Source organism: Portunus trituberculatus, chromosome 49, assembly GCF_017591435.1.
Source record: "Portunus trituberculatus isolate SZX2019 chromosome 49, ASM1759143v1, whole genome shotgun sequence".
Lineage (NCBI taxonomy): Eukaryota > Metazoa > Arthropoda > Malacostraca > Decapoda > Portunidae > Portunus > Portunus trituberculatus.
In genome coordinates this window covers 2,798,739-2,824,359 of record NC_059303.1, presented here as the reverse complement: position 1 = coordinate 2,824,359, position 25,621 = coordinate 2,798,739, and the positions used below count along the sequence as shown (strand labels likewise).

At 42.3% G+C, this 25,621-nt stretch overlaps 1 protein-coding gene across 1 annotated transcript in view; it reads left to right on the top strand.

Annotated features, from left to right (window-relative positions):
* LOC123499081 (dachshund homolog 1-like) overlaps positions 1-25,621 on the top strand; it is a 74,414-nt gene that overhangs the window by 46,196 nt on the left and 2,597 nt on the right. The window contains exons 3-7 of the mRNA XM_045246687.1: positions 10,332-10,462; positions 23,790-24,051; positions 24,552-24,871; positions 24,982-25,197; positions 25,321-25,551. Of these exons, the coding sequence (XP_045102622.1) occupies positions 10,332-10,462; positions 23,790-24,051; positions 24,552-24,871; positions 24,982-25,197; positions 25,321-25,551 (1,160 nt within the window). The remainder of the gene's footprint in view (positions 1-10,331; positions 10,463-23,789; positions 24,052-24,551; positions 24,872-24,981; positions 25,198-25,320; positions 25,552-25,621) is intronic.

Below are 25,621 nucleotides of genomic sequence, written 5' to 3'. Positions count from 1 at the left end.
TGGGCGGAGGCGCTGCTGGTGGCGGTGATGGAAGCGCTGAAGGGAAAACGGGAGATAGAGAGAAAAAAAAAGAAAAGTACCTATAGCTATTGACACAAGTTTGTAGTTTGAGTGTATACCTGTGTTTTTCTTGCAATAGTAGTGGTGGTGGTGGTAGTGTCAAAGAAAACGAAACAAGATCAACGAGTCTGATGATTATTGATTTATTGTTCATGGTATTTGTGCATTGTTCATGGTATTTGTACATTTTCATACTCGAGTTAAAAACCGTGTAGAATCAACGAGTTTTGGTTATTGTTCATGAAATTTGTAGTTTTACGTCCATATTCATGTTTCCTTCTTTGTTATCTGAGAAAGAAGTACCTGTTACGTCAATACAGGTCACCAGGTAAGCCAAGCACACCTGTCGATCACCACGTCGCTGCGTGTTACAGTCAATGCACGTCACGCGTCTGTCTGGTAGCGGAGAGGATTTACGAAGCTGCTAAATGCCTCGCAGCAGACAATGAACTCTCGCGTGGGTGATCCAGGTGAGTTTTTGCACCTGGCAGCCTCGAGGTTCAGGTCTGGGCTGGTGTGTGAGCCTCTTCTTCCCCACATGGCAGCGAGACTTGATCCAGCACGAGCCTCGCACATGCAATGCTTGGCGAACCTGAAGAGTCATGCTAGTGTTGCTTGATTTGTTTAGTTCGTGTTTATCTGTTTGTTTCTCCTTTTTTTTTCCTCTTTTTTGTTATTTATCTTTTTTTTCTTTTGTTATGTCTTATTCAACTTTTCTTAATCTTACAGCTTTGTTTTTTTTTACCTTCCTCAGCTTTTCTTCCTTTTTCTATCCTTATTCAATCTTCTTTCTCTTTTGAATGACTATTAGTAAAGTTTTTTGTATGTCATACTTTGCTATTATTCTTTATTTTTCTCTACCTTACCCAACTCTTGTTCTTTCTTTTTCTCCCGTTTACATTTTTTTTTTACTCTACTTTTAAGGCGTCTATGAAAAGAGGAGAGAAATCTAGCTTTCTTTTTTTTTCTTTTTTTCTTTTTTAGAGTGTTATTTCTTATGGTCCGGTTCCCTGTCATATTCTGTTAGTTTATTTCTTTATCTCATGATTTGCTCTTGTACTCAGAAGGTTTTTCTTCTGCAGAAGTATAAAAAGTTGGAGAGAAATCGAGTTTTTCTTGCAGTGTTTCTCGTGTCACTTGTTCTTTATTGTGAAAATGGTTTGTTTGCTTATTTCTTTATCTTGTGATTTCATGTCAACCAGTCTCTCTCTCTCTCTCTCTCTCTCTCTCTCTCTCTCTCTCTCTTTACATGTTTCCAGTTTTTCCACTGACACAGTCCACGGTAGCTATTCGTCTTGGCGTTCCTTTTTAAATGAGACACATACTCCTCTGCTTCTGGCCGTGTAATAATAGAACATATGCAGAACTTTGGCGCGGCGGTGCTTGTCGTGCACGTGGGTTATAAAAGACAGGGAAAATACAGTGGTGTGTTCTTGCAGCTCGTCACTGTCTCTCCGCGCGGCACTGAGTCATGTTACGCGTCCGTTCCGTTGTATTTGTGGAAAAGATTTGAGCTTAACACCGACCTGAAGGCGTGCTCTGGTATTCTTTATGCTGACTTAAACTCCCTTGCCTTCCACTCTCGCACCGCACAGAAAAAGAAAGGAAGTTTGTGATTGCTTGACTGAGGTACCTGCTGAGCTCTTCAATTCTCCTCTATCCTCCACGCATGACTCTTTATTGCTCTGCCTGAACGCTCCTCTCTCTGATGCGTGCCTGATGTCATGTGCTGTACCATTGCGTGCTAACGAGCTTCGTCTGGCAGCGGAGTTATGATCGTACAGCACTGCCACTATTTCACAGATCACTCAGGCATTAGCGTCTCAAGGCCCTCCTAGCTGACCCCTCCTGAGCCTCGTGAGAAGGGCATTAGTACAGGCACTGCTGACGGTGAGGTTGGCGCTGCTGGGGAAGGAGGGACAGTTTGGGGCATTCCACGTGCGATGGAATGATGCATAACTACTTTTTTTTTTTATCTCCTGTCAGTTGAATATGCTCGTTTCTTTAAATTTCAAACTAGCCAATGAGTGATCGAGATTCCAGATCCGGTATTTTGAAGCGCTTTTTTTTTCATCTTAAGGAATGTTTTTCAATGCTACAATGAATATTTGTCAAGTTTCGATTGGTGTTTTTCTGTTGGCGATACAGAATATTTCTTAAACCATTACCAGGACCATGACAAGACTCTTAAAGGACTATTTCCAAAGACCGCGAAAATCATCAAGGCGGTTCTCATGAGTATGTAATCCTAGCTAAACTATTATCAGACTCATGAAAGCACTCTTAAAACACTATTAACCTCCCCTCAGGCCTATTTAAATGTAATCAAGGGTAGATCCAGAAACATTTAAGAACGCAGTTGCTTGCTCTTATAACCCGACGAACTGGAGATCAAGACTCGTGTTCCTGGTGTGCTGCTGGTCAGTGGCCGAGCGTCGTGGTGGTCAGGGCTGGGCAGAGATGAATGAGTCTCGGCCGAATCCCCGTCGTATAAATCCAATATAATTTAAAGATAATGAGCGTGTTGTCGTGCATATATCCTGCTCAGGCCAGGCCGCGAGGAGGTGGGGACACGGGACGCAACGGAATAGAGTAATAATGGACTGAACGACTCAACTCAGGCGCTAAACTGTGGCCGCGTCCAGTTGGTTATGTGTTATGAGCGATGCGCCTCTCCTCGTGTCACAGTGAAGACTCCCGGCACTTCTCTTATCCCCTCGTCAACAAACAAAGATACAAGATGACAAGGTTTGAAGTTGAATAGCGGTATAACTAATTGCACTTCTTTACTGTATAAGAATAAAACGATAACTCAATGTAGGAATATAAACTGAAAAGCAAGTATAACGACAAAAGAAAGACGGGATTCAAGGAGCGCTCAGTTTTCATTTTACGAATTAATCGAAAACTTAACATATCAATAAAAAAAAAAAAAAACGTAAGCCCATGAAACGGCGTTAGCAAAAATATTATCGGAGCTTGAGAAAAACATTTACTCAAGGTAGAACGCTGACATTTTTCAATCCGTCAAAAGAAAAGAAGTAGGGCACGGGTTTTACGAGAGAATGCTTACACAGTCACCATTCATTGCCCTAATCAACCCGTAGATCACCAAGATAATCTACTCCAAGAGACGAAACGATTTAAAGGATAATACTTGTAACCTCAGAAATTATCTCCCAACATAAGATGTCAAAACGAGAAGACATTTCAATGGCGTCGTATTAGTCCCCGGATTAGCCTTTAGAGGGCGTGCGTGACGGCAATCTGTGTAATGGGTAGCTCCCTCACCCTCGAACTGACCACGGGCGCACTACATTCAGCTTACATCGTCCAGGCACAGAGTGAGGGCGTCCCGGGGCCTCTTGTTGGTTCTGTCTTGAGTGGTTGAGTTGATCGCCTCGTTTGTCAGCAGTCAGTCCTCAGCCACGACGGGAAGGGGAAGGGAACGAGTAAAGGAGTGAGGGAGAGGGAAAGAATGGATGGCCGGCAGGAGGACTGGACAAGGGAAGATGCCAGCAGGATGGAGGTGAAGGATGAAGGTGGAAAGTTACTTCATTAAGAGAGAGACAGGTGTTGTTGTTGTTTTCATTTTGACTATTACAATGAAGAGAGTTGAAATAAAAGGACGCAGTCAATGAAGTAGATTTTCTCGCCACGTTCTGTCTTTCTGTTTATTCTAACAAAACTTAGAAAAACTTTAATGCATTCAATATCAGTTCGAGAATCAACTAAAACTCAACATCTCAGAAAGCAAAAGACAACACTCATTCACGCAACACAAATTCGTCTTTCCTTCAAATCCACAAAACGTGGAATCACAGAACAAACTCCACCTTACCTTCAGAACATGACAAGGACCTTTCACTCCCCTTCCGCGGCGCCTGACAGCCCTGAGTGATGGCCAGGAGGTGTTGTGGTTTCCCTCTTCACCGCCAGAGGACTGCTGTGGGCTCCCTCGCCGCCCCTCGACACATTTCCTCAGTTATGTCGTGCGGACGGGACTTGGACACTAATTTAGACGAATCGTGGGAGCCCAGGAAGGGTTCTAAGGGAAGGAAAGAGGGAGGAGCTGCCTGACGAAGGGGTGTAGCAGGAGGAAGTGAGACAATTGTAGCCACACTGGGATTGGTTGAGTGTTGGTTCTGTCAGGACGACAATCTCTGAATGGTGTTTTCTTTCTTCTTTTATCATTGGTTTAGTTTGTTTGAGATTTTTTATTTTTTATGTTGAATTAGTTTTTGGGCGGATTTATTTTTGTTCTTATTATGATTATTCTTGTTTATTTTTTTAAGTTCTTGTTTGCGTACTTTCCTACTTATACTTGTCACTTGTTCGTATTGTTTTCCTGTCTGGTTTTTGTTATTTTTTTCTCCTCCTCCTCCTCCTCCTCCTCCTCCTCCTCACACTCATTCTTCACCAACAGTATCTTCTTGTCAATAATACTCATCATCCAATTCTACTTTATATTGCATCTGGATTTATTTGGAGTTGAAATTGCTCACATACACGTGCAAAAGTTCCTCTACCACCTTTGAACGGAAAGAAAAAAAATGGTTCTCTGCTGCCGACACTAAATTGCTCTTGTCTCATCGCTGATTTATTGCCTAGGCTATTAACTGTTTATTTATTATTAACCCCTGATTAATTACCAGTACCTACGTAGCTGCGTCTTAGTTCACGCCGCCTTCACAGTTAGGAGTGGAGGTTTACGAAGAAGTGCAGTTGAGTTTCGTATTCTTTCTCCTGTCTGGATTGTCTGTGGCCTTCTGTCTGTCTCTGTTTCTCTCTCTGAACTTTTCTCTCTCTCTCTCTCTCTCTCTCTCTCTCTCTCTCTCTCTCTCTCTCTCTCTCTCTCTCTCTCTCTCTCTCTCTTTGATGACGGATTAATATTTTCAGTACGACACATATTTTCCCCTTCAATTCTTATGTTTTCAATTTTTTTTTTTCAGCTCGTAAATATTTCTGTGGCGTAAAAGATCAATCAAGTTAACCTCATTCCTCCTCTTCTTGTTCTGTCTTATGTCTCCACACAAGCAATTTCAGCAGTGCCAGAGGGGTGAAGGATGGAAGGGAGGAGGGACGACCGTAGTAATGAAGGAGTTCAGAATGTTCGTAGAGTAAAGAGGAAAAGCTGATTAAAGAAAAAAAAAGACTGAAAAAGTTGAAGAATACTTGAATGGCTTCTTACCGTTACATCAAGCCTACAGGAACGAGTATTTTTTTTTCTTCTTTTCTCTCTTTACTTCTTTCTTACTATCAATTCACTATTATTGAAAAGTTTTAATCAATAATTTTTCACGGTAATAATAATAAACACGTTTTTAACTTCAACTCAAAATTAATTTAGACTCATGTTTATTATCGACAACACTATCATTACACGAGAGAGAGAGAGAGAGAGAGAGAGAGAGAGAGAGAGAGAGAGAGAGAGAGAGAGAGAGAGAGAGAGAGAGAGAGAGAGAGAGAGAGAGAGAGCGAGCAACTTGTTTCATAAATTTGAGTAAAGCTTCATAATTTTGTTTCATTTATTTTAACAATATTCTCGCGGGTAAACTTTGAACATTAAAAGTGAGGGGGACACATTATCAAGTAAACATGGAGATGGCGGAGGACGTGCAGGCGGAAAGTTAACGATACTGAGAAGAAAAAAAAGAAGTTACTTGGTTTTAATAGTTATGAGCGCATCCCTTGGCAGTGTGTGTATGTGTGTGTGTGTGTGTGTGTGTGTGTGTGTGTGTGTGTGTGTGTGTGTTTAATAATGACATTGTTCTGGTTAGATGGCATTTGTTAGTTTTATTGTTTTCTCTTGTTTTTCTTTAATGTACTACTACTACTACTACTACTACTACTACTACTACTACTACTACCACTACTACGCTGTTCTTCCCATCTTTCTTTTTATTCCGTCTTCTTCATTTTGTTATCGCTCTTATTCTTATTACTATTTTTCTTCTCCTCCTCTTATTATTCTCATTCTCCTTATTATTACCATCATCATCTGCATTATCATTATTACCAACAACTATTAATTATGTGTCCACCTCAAGTCCTATTATCATTTTCGTACTGCATTAACGTGTCAAGTATCAATATAAACAAGAATTAAAGCAACAGTGTATACCAAAATATAAATAGTGATTTGAGATGCTAATACATGGAGACTTAATTATTTTCTCCTCCAGCAAATTCGTCGTGACTTTACGTAATTTTCTTGCTGGTGGAGGGAAGGGAGACGGGGGAGGAAGAGAGGGAGAGAGAGAGACTAAAAGAGAGAGGTAGGGAAGATGGAGAGTGATGATTTGGCGTAAAGAAATGGGACGAAAGAAGAAAAAAAAGGGAAAGTGGAAGATTGGACGAATGAGAAAGAAAAAAATGGGGAAAAAGAAGGAGAAGGAAGATGTAGCATTAGGAAAAGGGAAGAAATAAGAGAAAGAGAAACTGGAAACTGGAAAATCGAACGAAGAAAAGAAATAGAGAAGTAAAAATCTGCAGAAAAGGAAGAACAAATCATTAAATAAAAAAAAAAACTAAAAAAACCCAAAAAATAGCCACAAAATATAAACACCTTCATCTTTTTACCTTTTCAAACCTTCCCTTTCAGCCGTCCCTCCATTCCCTCTTTCCCTCCCTCCTTCCCTCCCTCTTTTCGCTGCCCTTTAGCTACGGGTGTCCAGGTCATCAAATCCCAGCTACTGTCTGTGCGGGGCAAGTTAGCGCGGCATGAATGACCCTCCAGTAGTTAGTGTGGCGGGAGGTGGTTGGCTGGGACTGTCTGCTGGTTACTTAGGGGCGTGTTTGGGTGGTGTTGTGGGGGGAAGGGCTTCTGCTGCTACTGTAAGGAAGGCTTGGTGTTGTAAGGTGACGGAGGGAGAAGGAATGAGTACTACTGAAGGTTTTAAGATGAAGCTACTATGAAGGAGATGGCAGTGTTGAGATTGTCTGTTTATTCTTTAGTAGTTCTGCAAAGCGCGGTGTAGCAAGGTGTCTTAGAGCGGAAAAGAGCTCTATTGAAGATGTTAAGGTGTTATTAGTATTTTTCTTTATTAACTTATTTTTCTATTTGTGCAAACTTTATGTTGCTAAATTGAACTGTCCCTTTTGAATGTTTGTGAATGCTTTAGCTCTGATGATGGAGAGAGGAGTGAGGCAGACGGAGAGTGAGAGAGAAGAGAAGAGAGGGAGGCGTGACGAACTAGTGATGGGTGAGGCAGAGTGAGGGAGAGGGAGATAAAAGACGATAAGGGAGAGTTAAGAGAGGGTGAGAGGAGTACATGAGATTTTGGGAGGCATGAGGAAGGTGTCTGAATGAATGAGGACTGTTTAGAGCCACCTGTGTGAAGGAAAGGAGGATTGGATCACATATCACTGTTTGTATGCTATTTACGGAAAAAAATGGATTTGAATGACTCTACAACTACAACATTACTAAGAGAGAGAAAAAAGAGAGAAAAAAAAATAACTCGCGTATTATTGAAGTAGTGAATGAAAAATGTCTTCTCTTAAAAGCTCGATCGATTGAGTTTCGCGTCCATAACATATTTCTTGCGGGTCGGTCTGGTCCGCGGCGCCGTGTTGTAAGTCGTGATAGCGTGATAAATGGAACGGAGGCGATGCACAGGGTCACCGCGGAGGAGTCAATGGAGGTCGAGCAAACCCTGAAAGAACGAGGAAAAATAATGAGGCAGAAGGATACCAAGAAAAGAGAGAGGAAGAAAGAGAGAGTGAAAGAGAAAAAATAAGTACAGAAAAGGCTGGATGACATTGGAAGAGCGATAGTAAATCCTTGACTTTTAAGGGGTTTGTAAAAATCTAATCTGAGAATTTATAAGCGGAAAGGAACACAAAAGAGAAACGAGAGAAGAACGAAGAAAGAAAAGGAGGTAACAAAAAGGGAAAAAAAAAGAAAAAACGAAAAATAAGAATGAAAATAAGAATGCATATGTCATGAGAAGATGATTATCACCAAGCCTTGTGGGAAGGGAGGAGAAACATATGTGGAGGGTGTGACAGGGGAGAGATTACGGAGAGAAATCATCCGACAGGCGGCGGACACGACAGAAGCACAAGGGCGGGGAGGCCTGAGGCTGAAGCACAGGTAGAGGCGCCTTGGATACCAACAGGGAGAGGGAGGGGCGGGAGAAAAGCAACCAGAAGAAGCTGGCATTGATATACAGAAAGAAAGCGGAATTTATGGATGATCTCACGACATCGAAGACTGACTGGAGACGAAACAGACGATGAAAGAGTACGAAAAGAGGAGAGGGGATGTAAGAGGATGAAGGGGAGGAGAGGGTACTGGTATATAGAGAAAAGGGTGAATAAATGCGGAATCACAGAGCATAGAGGACCGACTGCAGACGAAATGAACGTTGAAAGATGATAAAAAGAGTCAAGGGGAGAAGGTAGATGAGGGACGAGGGGACGAAGGGGTAAAGAAGGGGCAGGAGGAGTAAGGAGGCGAGGGTTTGCATGCGGCGGGGCGTGGCCAGTGACAGCAGGGCCGGTGGAGCAATAACCTCAACATATTACAGTTTGTACACCCCAGACGTCCTCCCATCCACCAATTGATTACTGATGGATCGTGTCTGGATTGAAACCCACCTAAGGGAATCCACGACCCGCACGCTTATCATCTTTGGGCGAGGGATAATGTTTAGTTATTATTTATAGACACCTTTTGCTTTTTTTTCACATCTTTTTACTTGTGCGTGTTAAGTTATTCACGTGGTAATTACAAGGCCTTCCCCGCGGTGTAGTTGAGGTGGTGGTGACTGAGGGAGTGCGCGGAGCCTCGGGAGTGTGCCGACCCTTATATTACGGAGCTGTTTTAAGTATAGCAAGGTATTGATGTGTGAGAGTCGTACTGATAAGATTAACCTTGTAATTCTTAAAGGTGTTGCTGTTATCTGAATTATGTATCTGCATGGTATTAGGATAAATGGCGACGTGTTTTGTTTTTGTTTTTGTTTTATGTATCATCTGTCTACTTTTTCTAATTTCTCTTTCTTTGTTATTTGGTGTATTGGATGAGTTTACGCGAGACAGGTGAGGTTAAGGTCATGATACAGAAAATTACTCTAAATACTTGGTTTGGTATTAAATGCACTATTGTTACGTGGCCGAACTCACCAGTATCGCCTCATCCATTCACCTTTCTGTATGTATCCTTGCATAGTGTAATATGTAAGTTAAGAATTACTAATCCACTGGGTGTAATTGGTTCTCATTATTTCCCTTTTAGTTAATCTTCTTTCCTTCTTGATTTCATGTTTAAAATTCTGAGTGAAGTGAATAGTTTGTAATCAGTGAAGACATTTTTCCATAGTTTCCACCTTGATTTAATTTGCCTTTTGCTTCAATATTTCTTTCATTTCCTTTTCATACATCTTCCCTTCACTATGCTTTTACATCCTTATCAATTCTCCTTTCGTATTTAATGCCTTCTCGCCTTCATATCTCTTTAAAACTCCTTTCTAAACATTTTCACATATTTTTCATCACGTCCCTCTCATACCCCTTTCATCTTCGTCTCCCACCAGTTAATTCACCTTTCCCTCCTTCATCTTTTATTAAACAGATTCATGGTTTCGTCGACTCTTCTCTTTCCTTGTACCTATATAATCCCATACCTTCCTTTCCTCTTCAGCTTCTTAATCTAGTCACCTTTCGTTCTTTGAATTTTCTACGTTTGTCTTCTTCACCTTTAAATCTATCAATTGCAGTTAGTCTTTTTATTTTTCCTGTTCTCGCTTTTTTTCATTTCTCTGCCTTCCCTTTTTTTCTTTGATCCTTAACTTCCAATGTCATGCATTTTCTTTATTTTCGTTTTATCTTCCTCATTTCAGTTGATTTTCTTATCGTCACTTCTTATTCATCGTCTTAGATTCCAATGGTTTCTTTTTGTTTTTATTTCCCTTTTTGAATTACTATGCTTCTTCAATTGTTCTTCCTCTTCTGATTTATAAATGTATCTTCCTTTTTTCTTTGCTTCAGTTTCTTTGTTTTTCATTCATATTACCTCCTTCCTTCCATCCGTTCTCATCTTCTTAAACTCATTCACTTTCCATCTCTAATTTCCTTCACCATCATCGCCTTCCTTCGTACTCTCCTCTTCAAATTTGTAACTTCATCCACTTTCCTTCTCTTCCTCTCCATCATCAACCCCTTAATCCTGTCCTCGCTGCTTCTTGGTCTTGTCCTCCGCATGGGGTCCTCTCTACTAACCCTTATGGTGTGTTTATCGTGTACTGTTTTGTGCTCACGTCCAGCTCCAGGCCCGGCCGACCCCCTAAGCGAGCCTCAGACTTCATGACGATGTCGCCCTCCGCGCAGGACCCTCTCTACGACCTCAAGAAGCGACACATGGAGAACAGCCCCTTCCCTAACGGTAGCATGCCTGGTGAGTCTGGCTTTCCTCTTCTGTTGTCTTAGCTTATGTTAGGTTAGCTTAGTTAAGTTAGTTTGGGTTTCCCGTTAGGTTAGGTTAGTCTGGCTTTCATGTTGTGTATAATTGAAGAGACATCCTCAGTATTTGGATAACCCATTAGACTAGTCTTTTAGGGGGAATGGCACTGTCACTTGTCTTTTTTTATATATTGCCTTATTGTTGAGATCTGAGCTCACTCTAATAAAGGAAAAAATTAGGTCGATTTCTTTAATCAATCAATATATATATATATATATATATATATATATATATATATATATATATATATATATATATATATATATATATATATATATATATATATATATATATATATATATATATATATATATATATATATATATATATATATATATATATATATATATATATATATATATATATATATATATATATATATATATATATATATATATATATATATATATATATATATATATATATATATATATATATATATATATATATATATATATATATATATATATATATATATATATATATATATATATTTTTTTTTTTTTCACGTTTCTATGATTTTATTCAACTTAATATTCCTGGTAAATTTTTTTTTTATATTGTATCCTTAGAATATCCATCTTTCCTTTACTGAGAGTAAAAATCAACAAGTGTTTTGATTCCTGGAATCATTTTTTGCTCCCTGGGTGTTCTTCCCTTCTGGATAAACAGTAATGATAATAAAACAGATAAATAAAACCAAGCTAACATTGCCGTCAAAGGAGGGCAGCCGAGACAAGGCGGCCGTGCATACATTTACACTGGCAGTCACATCCACAAGCACTCCTTCTCATCCCGGCATCTAGGTCCTGTTGACAATGATATATAATAATCAACACAAACTCAGCGGGTTTCTCAACACTACCACTTCATTAAGGCGTTTGTGAATGCATCTCTTCATACACGAGTGCAGAAGTCATCAGACAAGAGTGTGTGCGTTCAGGGTTGTGAAAATATCTGCTTACATTCCTCGCCATTCATCAGCCAGTAAATGTCGGGTACTGTGATTCTTCTTCTGTTGGTGCTCATCTCGCAAAAATGTGGCTACTTACTTTACTTCTATCACTTCATCAGTACTCTTTCTACCCTCATGAATATGTTACAAAGGACAAACAAACGAAGCGTGTCTATTCAAGGAAGGTTTGGTAATAATTCATATTCACTTTAAATAGATAGAAGAATGCTAAATAAAAATTAGCAGTTATAGAAAGTGACAATTGTGTTATTCCTAATCAGTAACAAATGGAAAATGACATAGAAAATTTATTACAGTACTAGAAATAAATGCATACAGCATTTTTTCATCGTTATCGATGAATGAATAAAGTAAACTTTTCCAGATCATGAAACATTCAACGTTAACATTAACAAAATTAACATCGACTATATATATATATATATATATATATATATATATATATATATATATATATATATATATATATATATATATATATATATATATATATATATATATATATATATATATATATATATATATATATATATATATATATATATATATATATATATATATATGAATACATACAACTTTTTCTTCCTCAGTTATCGAGTAATAAATCAAGAAAACTAGTGTAGATCATGAAATATTTGGTGTTAACATCAACAAAGCATCTCATTAGTGACTCAGATTCCTCGAGGCAGCAAAACAAACACTACCAGTGGATAAGAAATATGTAAATCTTCCCTTCCCTTGTCCTCGTCCCCGTTCTCGCCGTCATCAGCCGTCGTGTCCTCGAGCGGCGCCGCGGTGCTTGCCGGGCTCTCTGGTTCTCGTCACAGGGAAGGACTGGATGCGCTGACGACTGGCGCGGCCCGGACCATTCCTTCCCTTGCCTCCCTACGCGTTATTGAGCGCTCGTTAGTTCATTATTGAGCCATTATTTAACGTTATGAGCTGTGAGAGGCTCCGGATTAATCACTATCGATCACCGACCAAATGTATGCCTGCCTTACAGCGAGTCGTCTTCTCCTTCGCCTCCCCATATGTACTGCACCCGGCTCGCCCCGCTCACTACTTCGTCAGGAGGCGCCCCGAGTCCTCACGGCGTCTCTGATTGATGGCTTTAATTTGGTTCATTCTTTTACTGTGAGAAAATTGAATAACTCTGTGTGGGAATACCTTTTTTGTGTATAGGATTTTTTTTTTCTTTTTCTTTTTCACATTGAGTTGATTGGATTTTCTGTCTGTATTGGCTGCTTTTATTTTGTTATCCTTAATTTGGTCTTTTTTACGTAATCATTCGTCTTTCTATTAACAATTCAAATGTAAGTACAATATCGAATAGAAATCGATAATTGTAACTGATATTCATGTTTATTTCCCTTTTATTTTCGATCATAAACAATGAAACATGCAACAATCGCACTGATAAATAATAGAAGCTGGGGAGGGGGAATCACAACAACACATGCATTTCTTTATCAGTTTTCCTTTTTCCTTCACTTACTCAGAGATGGTCAAGTATTAAATGGCTCGATAGTCCGGTTGAGCACCACCTGGTAAAGGATTGGTTCGAGGAGGAGGAGGCGGGCGGAAGAGCCTCACATTAAGACTCTGGCTGGGAAATATTACCACGAATATGTTAGCCTTCGGTGATTTGTTACGAAGCAGAGTGGGCTGTGTTGAGTGGTGGCGGTAGTGGTGGTGGTGGTGGTGGTGGCGGCAGGCAGTGGTGGGTGGGTGGTGGTGGTGATGGAGGCGGCAGTGGAGGTAGACGGTGTTGATTTTGGAAGCATGCGATGTTTTGGAAGAAAATCTCTTACCATTTATCGCTTCCATCAACCTTTACCTTAAAAAATCTCTATTCCCTCACAGTTTCCATCACTCTTTCATTACTTCATTTTCTTTCTGTTGTTTCTTTCATTCAGTCCTCAAAGGATGCATCATGTGTCCTTTGCCCGTCCTATATGAACCGTATAGGAAAAGCAAGCCTTGAAAATTAGTGATAAGGGGGCAGGAAGGATAAAGTAAAGAGAAACATAGGATAGTAGTCATATCCTTTTTCTGTCAGAGGAACTGTGTGAAAAAATGACGATCTTACTGAAAAGAGTAAGGATGAAAAAGAAGGATGAAGTAATAGTAATAGGGAAGGATGGAATAAAAGAGAGGAAGGAAAGAGTGAACAGAATAAGTGAAGAGGCAGAAATTGGTCTATTAATTTGAAAGTCTTCCACATTCTCCTCTTCGCATTCCCTCGTTCTCCTATTCATTTTATTCTTCTCCCAATTCCTTTTAAATTTACTCCCACATATCTTCCCTCTTTATCCTCCTCCTCCTCCTCCTCCTCCTCCTCCTCCTCCTCCTCCTCCTCCTCCTCCTCCTTCTCCTCCTTCTCCTCCTCCTCCTCGTCGTCGTCCTCCTCCTCTTCCTCCTCCTCGAAAGAAGAGTGAAATGCTTAAAATATGAGAAGAGAAAGATTTGCAGTAAATTTCATTAATCAAAATTGAACACACGAATAATTGACAGAAATAGTTGTGAAAAAGGACAACAAATTAATAAATGAACCAAAAAAATAAAAATCTGATAAAACATGTATTAAAAAAAAATACACGAAAGAGGAAAAAAAAACTACTTCCACATTGTTCAAGAAAAGGTAATGAAAAATCAAATCAAATCAGGTGAGGAGGAGAAACACAGGTGAAGCATGAAGCCAATTAAGCCTCGACCAACACACCTTTTCAGATTGATTAGTCAGAATTTAGGTGAAGAAGCGAACTGGAATCCTGACGAGGGCAAGGAAGGGAGGGAGACGCAGCCACGCACCGCTAATATACGACTTCCCAAAGGACGCCTCATGCATTTATTCAGCGTTATATTTCATGAGGGGCTGTAGTGAGGCGAGGAAAGGCTGGCTCAGGCGTCACGGGTCCCTTAGTGTGTGTGTGTGTGTGTGTGTGTGTGTGTGTGTGTGTAGTATCCGTTTTCCATTTCCTTTTTTTAATTCATTCCTTCTTTCTCCAGTTTTTCCTTCTGTATTTGTCTTATTCTAATCGTTTCATTCATCTCTCATCTTTGTCTTGTTTTCTTTCTTTATTTTATTCAAGTTGTCTATTTTTTTTTTCTTTTCTTTACCTTCTTTTTTTTTATTAAAATTGCTTCCTTCTTTCCTTTTTTCTTTTCTTTGTTCGTCTTATTGATTTGTTTCCTTTTCTCTTCCTTTTTTTAGTTATCTTCTGTATTTTATCTTTATTGTCACTTGTTTCCAATCCATTTTTCTCTCCTATTCCTCTTCTACCTGGTTTTTATTTCTCCTTTTCTTCATTTTCTACTTTTCTTCTTCCCTTATTCTGATTCCTTAAATATCGGTTCTCTTGTCTCCTTTCCATTTTTATCTTGTCTCTCTCTCCGTTCCCCATTTTTTCATCTTTTTTTCACATTCAACGTACACAAATTCTCTCACTTCAGAAAACTGATTAATATAAGTTTTCCTTTTTCTCTCTTTTTTTTCTCATCCACAAACTACAAACAGGTATTTCTTTCCCGCGGCTCTTCATGTATTAGTATTTTTTAGTATTTTCTTTGATGTCATAGTTTGTTTTTGTTCTTTTCGTGATCTACTATACAAATGCCTTTTAAATTCGCAAACTTATTTCCGAATTTTCACATGTTTTCCGTGTCTTGCGTATTTTTGTTGATTTTATTGAGTTCCAGAAGATACGCCTTGATTATTTCTATTTACCTGTTTGTGTGTTTCTGTAATGATGCTTCTACCTTTTTAATAAGACACGTGACTAGTAAGCAAACAAGTAGTATAAATATTTACAAGATTGAATTAATGTCTAAAATATTTCCTACCCCGGTGTTATTTTTGGGGTTAATTTTTGTGTACGTTTGAAGTTGTTTTTTTTTCCTCTTCATTATCACTCAGTTTTGTCAAAGGAATTACGGAGTGCCCTTCTTTTGATGGGAGTCCGTCTTTTAACGTAACCTGAATGACCGTAAACAATAGAACGAAATTGCTATCGATGTCTTTTTGTTCTACACCCTCATCTTTCTTTCCCCGGCTTTACTTTCTCTCTTTACCTCCCTTATGATATCCTTCCTTTTCCTCCCCCTCCTCTTCTTCCCCCACGGTCTCTTCCTCCTCCATCTCCCCCATGCTGAGTGACAGAGTGAGCCGCGTGTCACAACCCCACCACCTTCGCCACCCCCCGCGCCACACAACGTCTTCACTCGCTAATCCAAACATGTTACTCAGCCAAACGCACTAATGGCTTATTCATCGGGGGAGTTTACACGGTGGAATAAAAGCTCCCATCACGACCCCCTGGAGGTGTTCGATCAGGGAGTTCCATCCATCGGGGGAAGGTGAAATGTAAGGCCCCTTAATTTGAAACACTTCTTCGCACCTCCACTACATTCCAAAGGCTCTAGTTGAAGTTGCACAAGTGGGATTTTAAGGCTCTATGGTTCTAAGGACAGATTAACAAAATTTCTACGTAATTAACAAGAAAAACATTCGTGGGAATCTAGCTACTCATCTTTGTGGGCTTCGAAAATAGTCGTGGTTAGAGACCAAAGCGTTTCGGAATAGTGTACCTACTTTCTCGTCACCTGGGAAGCGTGGCACACCTGGGGCGGACTCACCTGGGAAATCGTGTAATGAGACCCGCCGGTACCTCCTCCAGGGTTTGTTCTCAGGGTATTACGGGGGGAATGAGCAGCGGGATTCGGCGGTGGCTTAGCGGGGGGCGACGTGCGATACCTGACAGCCCTTCCTGCCTTTCTTGGCCCATCCCTCATGCCGTGGCCGCCTTCCTGAAGGCCTACCACGCTGGGGAGGTGCTGCAGGCGCTCCTCGTGATTTAGTGAGGCATTTCCCGGAGTGCGAGAGTTGATGTATGTTCCTGAGGCCATTACCTGCGTCCTCGTTTTTCCTGCCATTTCGTCCTTCGCTTGGTACAGGCTTATATACACTTCCCCGCCCGCACTCCTCTCCGCTCCTCGTCCATTTCTTTTTCCAGTCTGTCTAGTTCTCGCCAGTTTTGCTTTTGTTCCTCCGAAACTTTACCTAGAGGCCTTTCGTTTTCAGTTTTGTTCTTTTTCGGTACATATTTATATACCTTAGTTATCTCTTTCTCCTTTTCTTCCTTCTCAACTTAGTCTAGTCCTCATCAGTGGTCCTTTAGTCTCACTCAAAGTTTTGCTACAGTATCTCGTTCCTCGTTTCGTAATTTATTGGTAGTCGTGTTGTTTTTCCTGTTACTTGTTTTCTTGTTGTCATTGTAGTTCTGCTTCCTCACCCCCCCACACACACAGTTCTTGGCCTTCTCAGGTCTTCCTACAGCTGTGCGTTCTCAGTTTACGAGTCGAGATTAAATGTGATTCTGTCTTGTTTTTAGAAAGGATTGCGAAGGATAAGCAGTGTACAGATGAGAGAGTAGCTTAGAGAAATGCGCTCACACACACACACACACACACACACACACACACACACACACACACACACACACACACACACACACACACACACACACACACACACACACACACACACACACACAGGCCCGGTAGCTCAGTGGTTAGAGCGCTGGCTTCACAAGCCAGAGGACCGGGGTTCGATATCCCGGCCGGGTGGAGATATTTGGGTGTGTCTCCTTTCACGTGTAGCCCCTGTTCACCTAGCAGTGAGTAGGTACGGGATGTAAATCGAGGAGTTGTGACCTTGTTGTTCCGGTGTGCGGTGTGTGCCTGGTCTCAGGCCTATCCGAAGATCGGAAATAATGAGCTCTGAGCTCGTTCCGTAGGGTAACGTCTGGCTGTCTCGTCAGAGACTGCAGCAGATCAAACAGTGAAACACACACACACACACACACACACACACACACACACACACACACACACACACACACGCACACACACGCACACAACACACACACACTCTCTCTCTCTCTCTCTCTCTCTCTCTCTCTCTCTCTCTCTCTCGCATGGGTTTCATATGAGGGAGCGATGCGTAGATTGAGTGAGTGAGAGAGTGATATAAAAACACGCAACTCGCTGATGAATGGGAATATAAACAAAAGACAGCGATTACCTGGGAGTGTAGAAAATAATGTTGCAGGTTTTGCGAACTGTAATAAAGCAATGAGCGATGTATGCCTGATTGATCTAAACGGTGTGATGCTCAAACTCCATCACAGGTAATTGGGGCGCACCTGTGCAAATAGTAGCCCAGTCCTCACCTGTATCGTGATTGCCATTAATATCCTCTCAGGTGAACACGTGAAGCGCTGCCGTGTGTGGTCAGGCTTGCTTGCTGCAGTTAGGCGCCTTGTGACCTCCATGTTGCGCTTTGGTCCTATGATTTGTTTTGTTTGTGGGGAATTTAGTGTTATAGATTTTTTTCTGTCTTATTTCTAGTCTTGTTTTTATGATTGTTCTTTTCTATTTTTTTTTCTTTTTACCTTTCTCGTTTGGCTTCATGGTATTTTCTTTATTTGTTTCCCTTATGCTATCATTTTTATTCTTATCACGTTTTACAATTGTTATCATTTTCTATTTTTTTTTTTTCATTTCCACCGAAAAGAAAACATCACTCAATTTACACCCATAAAACAGAAGGCTCTCTGTTTATCCTCCCTTACCTTCCCCTTTCTCCCTCACACCTCTACCCTCATCCTCCCCTCTCCCTCTTCACCTGCTCCCTGTATAGTCTTACCTGCTCGTTTCCCCTCACCTGCACTCCTCTACCCGGCCCCTCATCCTCCCCTCTCAGTTCTTAATTTCCATGGAGGCCACTTGTGTCACCCCCATGAAAACAATACTACCACTAATCATATTGAGCAAAGGGAGGAAATTTATCAGAGAGGAAGAAAGAGACAGAAAAAAGGGTGAGATTATCTAATAGAGCTTCCATGTCTTACCCTCCTCTTCGTACCCTTTCTCCTTCCTCCTCCTCCTCCTCCTTCGCTTCATGCAGCAGCAGTAACAAACCACAAGGCAAGGAAAAAAAACAGTGAAGTCGTTAACTCAGCACAAACACCCTGCCGACGCACAGCCCGCGAACCTCTCCGCCTTGACGCTGCCCGCCACGTAAAAAATAACGACTGTAATTACCAGTGATTATGGAGAAATGGAGCTTGTCTGGTCGCGCCCTTGTCATTTTTCACAATGCCAGGGGCGCCGCACTATTTGTTCTTGACCGGCCGCCCGCACAGTCGGGGGCACGGCGGGGAGTTGGTAATGGCACGACGGGGAGGAGGAGGAGGAGGAGGAGGAGGAGGAGGAGAGCTGCCGACTAGAGGTGCGTCAGGCAGTGTAATAAACAGGGAAGTGGGATAATTTATGATGTATGAAGATTGGTCGGGTCTTGTCTCGCGGGACGTTTGGGCTTAAGATCCGTTTCTAATCTTAGCGCCTCGTATTAGGTCATTTATTTATCTACTCCATTTTCTTTCTTATTTACGGTCGCTTCTTGTCCCTGGCGATTTATCTACCTGTCTTTCTAATTTCCCTTACCTGCTCCGTGTGAGTCGCTCGTATTACAAGTGTTTCGGTGCTTGGGAATTCCTGTTTCAATGCTTTTAGGTCATTTGTTTACGGAATGATAATTAACTTGGCCTTGTTTTGTGTTTGAATGGCGAGACTCGTGTTGTTTTAGTGATTACCGTCTTGTTTTCAAATACACTTCATTCTCTGTTCTTAGTACGAATGATGATTATCTTGAGCCTTCCGTTTGGCATGAAAATAAACCCAGACAGGAGCAAACTTTCCGAGGCACCACGCTTGGTCTGTGAAGGTGCCAATCAACCACTTAGAGCAGTGCCAAAGTACAAAGCTCTTCAGTGCCTTCATGCATGACGACTTGCTCCTCCTCTTTCTCTTCCTCCTCTTTCTCCTTCTCTTTCAACACACTTATCTCCAGCACTGATACATTTACTGTTTCTCCCAGTACATAATTCACGTCCTTAGTCATATCTTATCACCATCTTCCAACGTGCTGAGTGTTTATTTTCCCAGTTCTTCTCCGTTTACTAATCCGAATCGTATCTTGTGCTTTTATTGTTTTTCTAGCGTGTAGAGCATAATTTACTGCCGCGTGTATCTGTGGCTGTTCATCAAGCGGTGTTTTCGCAGATTTGTGCCTTAAATCATGTGCCTTATACCCGCACGGCTTAATCAGGTCCTGGCTGCGTGGTTTATCTAGCTAAGTCCTCCCAGTTTGTTGTGTGTGTGTGTGTGTGTGTGTGTGTGTGTGTGTGTGTGTGTGTGTGTGTGTGTGTGTGTGAGTGCCCATCCATCTCCATTATGATGTTTTCTTGTGAGCGTAAGTCTGTATTTTTGTAGCTTGTGTATATTCAGTGTTTACGTTAGTTGATGAGTGGATAAGAGAATGGATGTAGATAGATTAGCGCATGGAATGATATGTAGATAGATGAATGAATGAATCAAGATGTAATCTCATAAAAAAATGTATGTATAACTAAATATAAACAAATACACACACACACACACACACACACACACACACACACACACACACACACACACACACACACACACACACACACACACACACACACACACACACACACACACACACACACGAAAGAGAGAGAGAGAGAGAGAGAGAGAATACAAATAAAATGGAAACAAAGGAGAGATAAAGAAATAAGCAATCCACACTTTAATAAACTTAATTAATATTAGAGTCAAGAAGAGAAATGCGAAACAGAGAGAGAACAAGGCCGAGGAAAAGAGAGAGAGAGAGAGAGAGAGAGAGAGAGAGAGAGAGAGAGAGAGAGAGAGAGAGAGAAGGAGAGAAGGAGAGAGGTTGGGAGAGGAAGGGAGAGAGAGAGAAAAAAAAAAAAAGGAAGAGCACGATTAATCAGTGTGGACTGGAAATACCGATCTCTAAATATTTGTTTAATCATCTAAATGGTTCATTTATCAGACGGGAGAGGGCAAGGGGAGAGCAAGGAAGAGGAGAGGAGAGGAGAGGATGGAGAAAAAAATAAAGAAGGAAGGACAGGAATGAAGAGGATGGAGAAGAGAGAAAGAGAAGAGAATGAAGGAGATAAATGAGAACAGAAGACAGAATCGAGAGGAAAGGAAGTGAGGCTAGAGAAGACAATATAGAACATGGAGAAGAGAAAATAAAAAGAAAATTGATACTCATGAAAATAAAGAAAAATAGAAAATAGGAAAGAAAGGAAATAAAAGGAAAAAGTGATGAAAATGGAAACACAAGAGCGGATGAGTAAAATAACACGAGAGAAGAGAATGAGAGGAGATGGAGAGGGAGAAGAGAGAAGGAAGATGAGCAACAGCCTCCATTTGTACCATCATCTTCACCCTCCACATCATTTTTTGGGGGCATCCACTCCTCCTCCTCCTCCTCCTCCTCCTCCTCCTCCTCCTCCTCCTCCGTTTCCTTAGAACGAGACAGAAGAAGACACAAACAGACTACTGATGATAGAGAAGAAACAGATTAAGAGAAGAGAGACAAGGTAGAAGAAATTGAGAGAGAGAGGAGGATGAAGATCAGATATGAAGGAAAGGAAGGAGAAAAACCAGAGAAGAAGGTGAATTAGATAAGAAGTAAGAAAAGGGAAGTGGAGAAGAAGAAAAGTCAAATAAGAATCAACAGAATGAAGAGAGTAAAGAAGGAGAAAATTAGATACGAAGGAAAATAACGGAAGCGGAGAAGAGATAAGTTAGATAAAAAGGAAATGAAGAAGAGTAGAAAAGGAGGGAAGTTAGATAAGAAACTATAGAAGAAAAGAAAAGGAGAAAACTTAGATAAGAGGCGAGGAAAGGTACAAGGATGAAGCAGAGAAACAGAGAGAGAGAGAGAAGGTGAGAAGAAGAGAGGGAGAGAGAAAGGACGAGGAGGAGGAGGATATAGGAGTGGCGTAGGATCCTGTATGGTGACGAAGGACTCCGGGAAGGGCTTCGATGCCACCGCCGTCATCTGGATCACGAAAAAACGTTTAAAGATAATCACTTCGCCTTAATTACTACAACTCGAGCTAATGGCTTACTTGAAGGGAAAGGAGAGGACGCAGCCACGCCACTGAGAGAGAGAGAGAGAGAGAGAGAGAGAGAGAGAGAGAGAGAGAGAGAGAGAGTAGAAAACAAACTTACTATAAACATAATTACATAGAACAATAGATAAAGAAAAATAATAAAGAGAGATAGAGAGAGAGAGAGAGAGAGAGAGAGAGAGAGAGAGGGGGTCGAGAGAAACGGAAACCACAGCGACACTTTTTCATTCTCAACCACATTCAAAAAGAAAAAGAAAAGAAAAAATAAAGATAATGAGATAAAATACCATGGCATTTCCTTACGTAGTTTATGGAATGCTCTCTCTCTCTCTCTCTCTCTCTCTCTCTCTCTCTCTCTCTCTCTCTCTCTCTCTCTGTAAGCTGTATTTACCTGTGATGTACGTACCTTTTAACACATATCAGCGTAATTGATAGATTGAAGGGAAAAATGAGGCTCAGTTGTGTAGTGATGGTGGTGGTGGTGATGGTAGTGGCGGTGGTGGTGGTGGTGGTGGTGGTGGTAGTGGCGGCGGCGTGATGATGAAAGTACTAGTAAACAATGCATTTTCCAATAGTGCTTCAGTGGGTAAAGTAAGCGATGCATTTAGTTGAATATATACATCAGGGATTCATCACGTTGGTAAAAAGAAATGGCTGAGGGAGTTTTTGCGAAGTATTTACGTGTCATTTGTAGATAAAAGAGAATTGTTTGATTGGTGAGGATGAACCCGCGGGACGAGACTAGACTACACAAGAACAGGAAATTTGGAGGAGGAGGAAAAATACAACTGCAAGAAAATGTGAATGTCTATAAACGTTCTGAGTTACAATTGTGTCGAAGAGTTTTCAGTAATTTATGAACGATATAAATGTTAAAAGATGAAAGATATAAAAGTTGAGAACCGCACTAGAGGATGAGAAGGAGGAGGAGGAGGAGGAGGAAGAGGAGGAGAAGCGGGCAGGGAGGGAGGGAGCAGGGTTCAGTACACCACTGCGGGTCGGGGAACGTCTGTCGGGCGGTGCTGCATTATAACCATTACTCACTCTGTACGAATCGCCTCCCAGCCTCCGCCGCCCTCACCCGCTCCTGCCCTGCCTCACTCCACATCCTTTGTCTCCTCCCCGCCCCTTGCTTGCTAAGTACTCCTCACCGGTCACCTCCTCCTCCCAGGGCGATAGATACTCTCAGGGAAGGTGTATTGTAGGATGTCATGAATATTCTTCGTTTTTGCCTTCTTCGGACGCGAAATATAGTCGCTGATTTGATTCTTCCTTTGACCTTGAAGTCTCAACATGGCCGCCTTGACTCACGTGTTGCTAGCACACCATTTTCTCTCATATAAAGTCGCTCACTTCCTTAAGGTTTCGTGGGAAATTTTTAAGAATTATGTAAACAGAGTAGTCTGGAATGCTGCCTCGCCACCTCCTTCCGCCACCAGAAGGCTAGCGACTAACGAGGGCGAGTCATGAATGGCGTAGAAAACTGGCGTGTTGGCAGCTGGGGGCGGCGAGTCCTGAGGTGTGACAGCAACATGCTTCGGCAGTGTTGGTTGTTTTTATCGGGCGCAATCTGGCGCAGGAGATCAGTGTTACCAATGACTCATGGTGTTTAGGGTGTTGGGTTGTGTTCCAGGCGTCACCCAGACACGCCCTGTGCTCACGTCAGTCCCGCGGGTGACACCACGAAGCCCAGGGCACCGACACACCACCATGTAAAGGACTGCTGTTTTGAAGGGCTGTGTGGTGTGTTCCTGCGGGCTGGGGCACAGTGGCAGTGTAGTGACTGCTTCCTTTCCTACCTCCGACCACCTCCAGCACCTAACAGCCCGGCCGGCTCCCTCCACCATTGCCTCGTTGCCTCGCTGCCTGGCTGCAGGAGCGGCGACAGTCTGTCTCCAGAGTAAATCAAATCCACTGACAGTGGAATGAAATGTTTTGACATGCTGTGGTGGTGTCCTGATGGATGGCCTTTCCTGGGTGTTGCTTTTAATAAACACTGCAATTTGCGCTATATATTTTTCACTTTTCCTGAAATCTATTTGCTAATCAGGTCCCACAGGTTGTCCTTGCCCCAAAAAGCAAATTGTGATGAGATGTAGCTTGAGCTAAAGTTAAGCTACAATTTAGGATACAGACACTGCCAGTGTGTGTCGCAGCGGTTCCTGTTGTGCCCCATGTTGTGGCGACAGGTTGTTACCCGGATCAGGTGAACCTTGACACATGGTAAAGTGACGCTGTTTCTCTTCTACAGGTGACCTGCGTCAGGACAAGTCACCGCTGCTGGCCAACGGCTACCACGCGCCGCCACATTTCAATCCCCTGCAATATATGGCTCACCACATGGCCGGCCTGGGTTACCCTCCGCTGCTGCCTGGTGGTCTGCCCGGCGGCCTCCCTGGCGGTCTACCCGGTGGCCTTCCCGGAGGACATCACGTCGGCCCGCACCCCATCTCCCCCAACGAAGCCTCCCCCCTCAAGCACCCACACATCACCCCGAGACCTTGGCTAAGTAGGTTCACGCAATCCTTTCTCTCGCCCTTCCTGCACAAGCAGTGAAATCACTGGCACACCAATATGTTATTGGTCACTTAAGGTTGCAGAAATAACGTGCTATAATTATCAGATATAAATAAATTCCTTTGAAATAATAAGAATAGAGGCTAATTAATAATGTACTGAGGCCATTGTTTAATGCCAGACACATCCTGTAAGGAAAGTCACTGTCAAAATTACTTGATAGAGTTTATCGTAATGATCTTTCATGTTTGTTGATCAGAAGACTTATATTGTTCATATTTTATATAAGTTTATACTAACAAAAAAAAATCCCTTTATGTAAAAGCGTAAAATCATTCACTTAGGCTGAATTTTCACAAACCATGAGGATCAGAATTCTCGGGAAGTTTCACTGACCTCAAGATTTATGCGTTCAAAACCCAAACCTCTATTTTTGGAGCGTACAAGGTTAGTGTCCTCACTCCTGCTAACGTCAGCTGTATTGTTGTCGCCGCAGGATGCATGAGGAGCGGGTTGAGCGTGAACGACAGACAGCCCTCGACCAGCGGCGGGGCCTGACCCCCACCAGCATGGCCGGTCCCCACCCCATGCTACCCACCTCCACCCACGAGGACATCCACCCGCCCACCTCCCCCGTCCTTAATCTATCCAAGGGCGCTGCCTCTGAGGGGACTCAGGAGGAGCGCGAGGAGGAGCGGGAACACGATCTGGTCAGCCACGACTCCGGCCGCGACTTGCACGACGAGGATAGACGTCACACGCAGGGCGACGACGACCGATTCTCAGACATGGACGAAGATGAGGAGAAGGATGAAGGTGGGCGTTGGTTTTGTTTTCACCTGCTCGATCACTGGAAACAATACACCTAATAACATGACAGATGAAATGATGTGTGATATAATAAACAGTACTGTTTGCTTCTGCAGCCGCCATGGATGTTGTTGACTCGTGGACGAGAAATTCCGGTAACCTTGGCCAGACGCAACTCAACATAACTCCCGCGCCTCCAGGGTCCCTAGCAGGTCTGGGAGGCAACGCCCCGCTGTCCTCTACGGAGGTACTACTCAGGAACATCCTCGGCCTCCTGCGGGTGGCCGAGGAGAACGCCCGGCACCATGAGAGGCAGACGCAGTGCGAGAAAGGTGAGTGGCGTGTGGTGAAAGAGAGGTAAAAATAAGATCATGATTATCTTTTGTCAATTCTTTGCTATGATTATACTCTAGTACTTATTTGCCTGACATCATTGTTTGTGTTTCCTGTTGCAGCCGAACTGAAGATGGAGGTGCTACGGGAGCGTGAGCTGCGGGAGACTCTGGAGAAGCAGCTGCAGGAGGAACAGAAAAACAGAATACTGATGCAGAAGCGGTGCGCCAAACTGAAGAAGCTGCGGCGGCGCCTTCAGGAGCGGCTGGACGTGGAGGTGAAGCGAAGGAGCCGCTACGAGGACCACATCCGCTCCAACTCCCCCGACGCCCTTGGTGACATTAACGGTGAGCGTCATCCAGACACTCCGTTCATGCCTGATAGTCAGCCGTACGAAAAACTGAAAACTGAGGACATACTTCA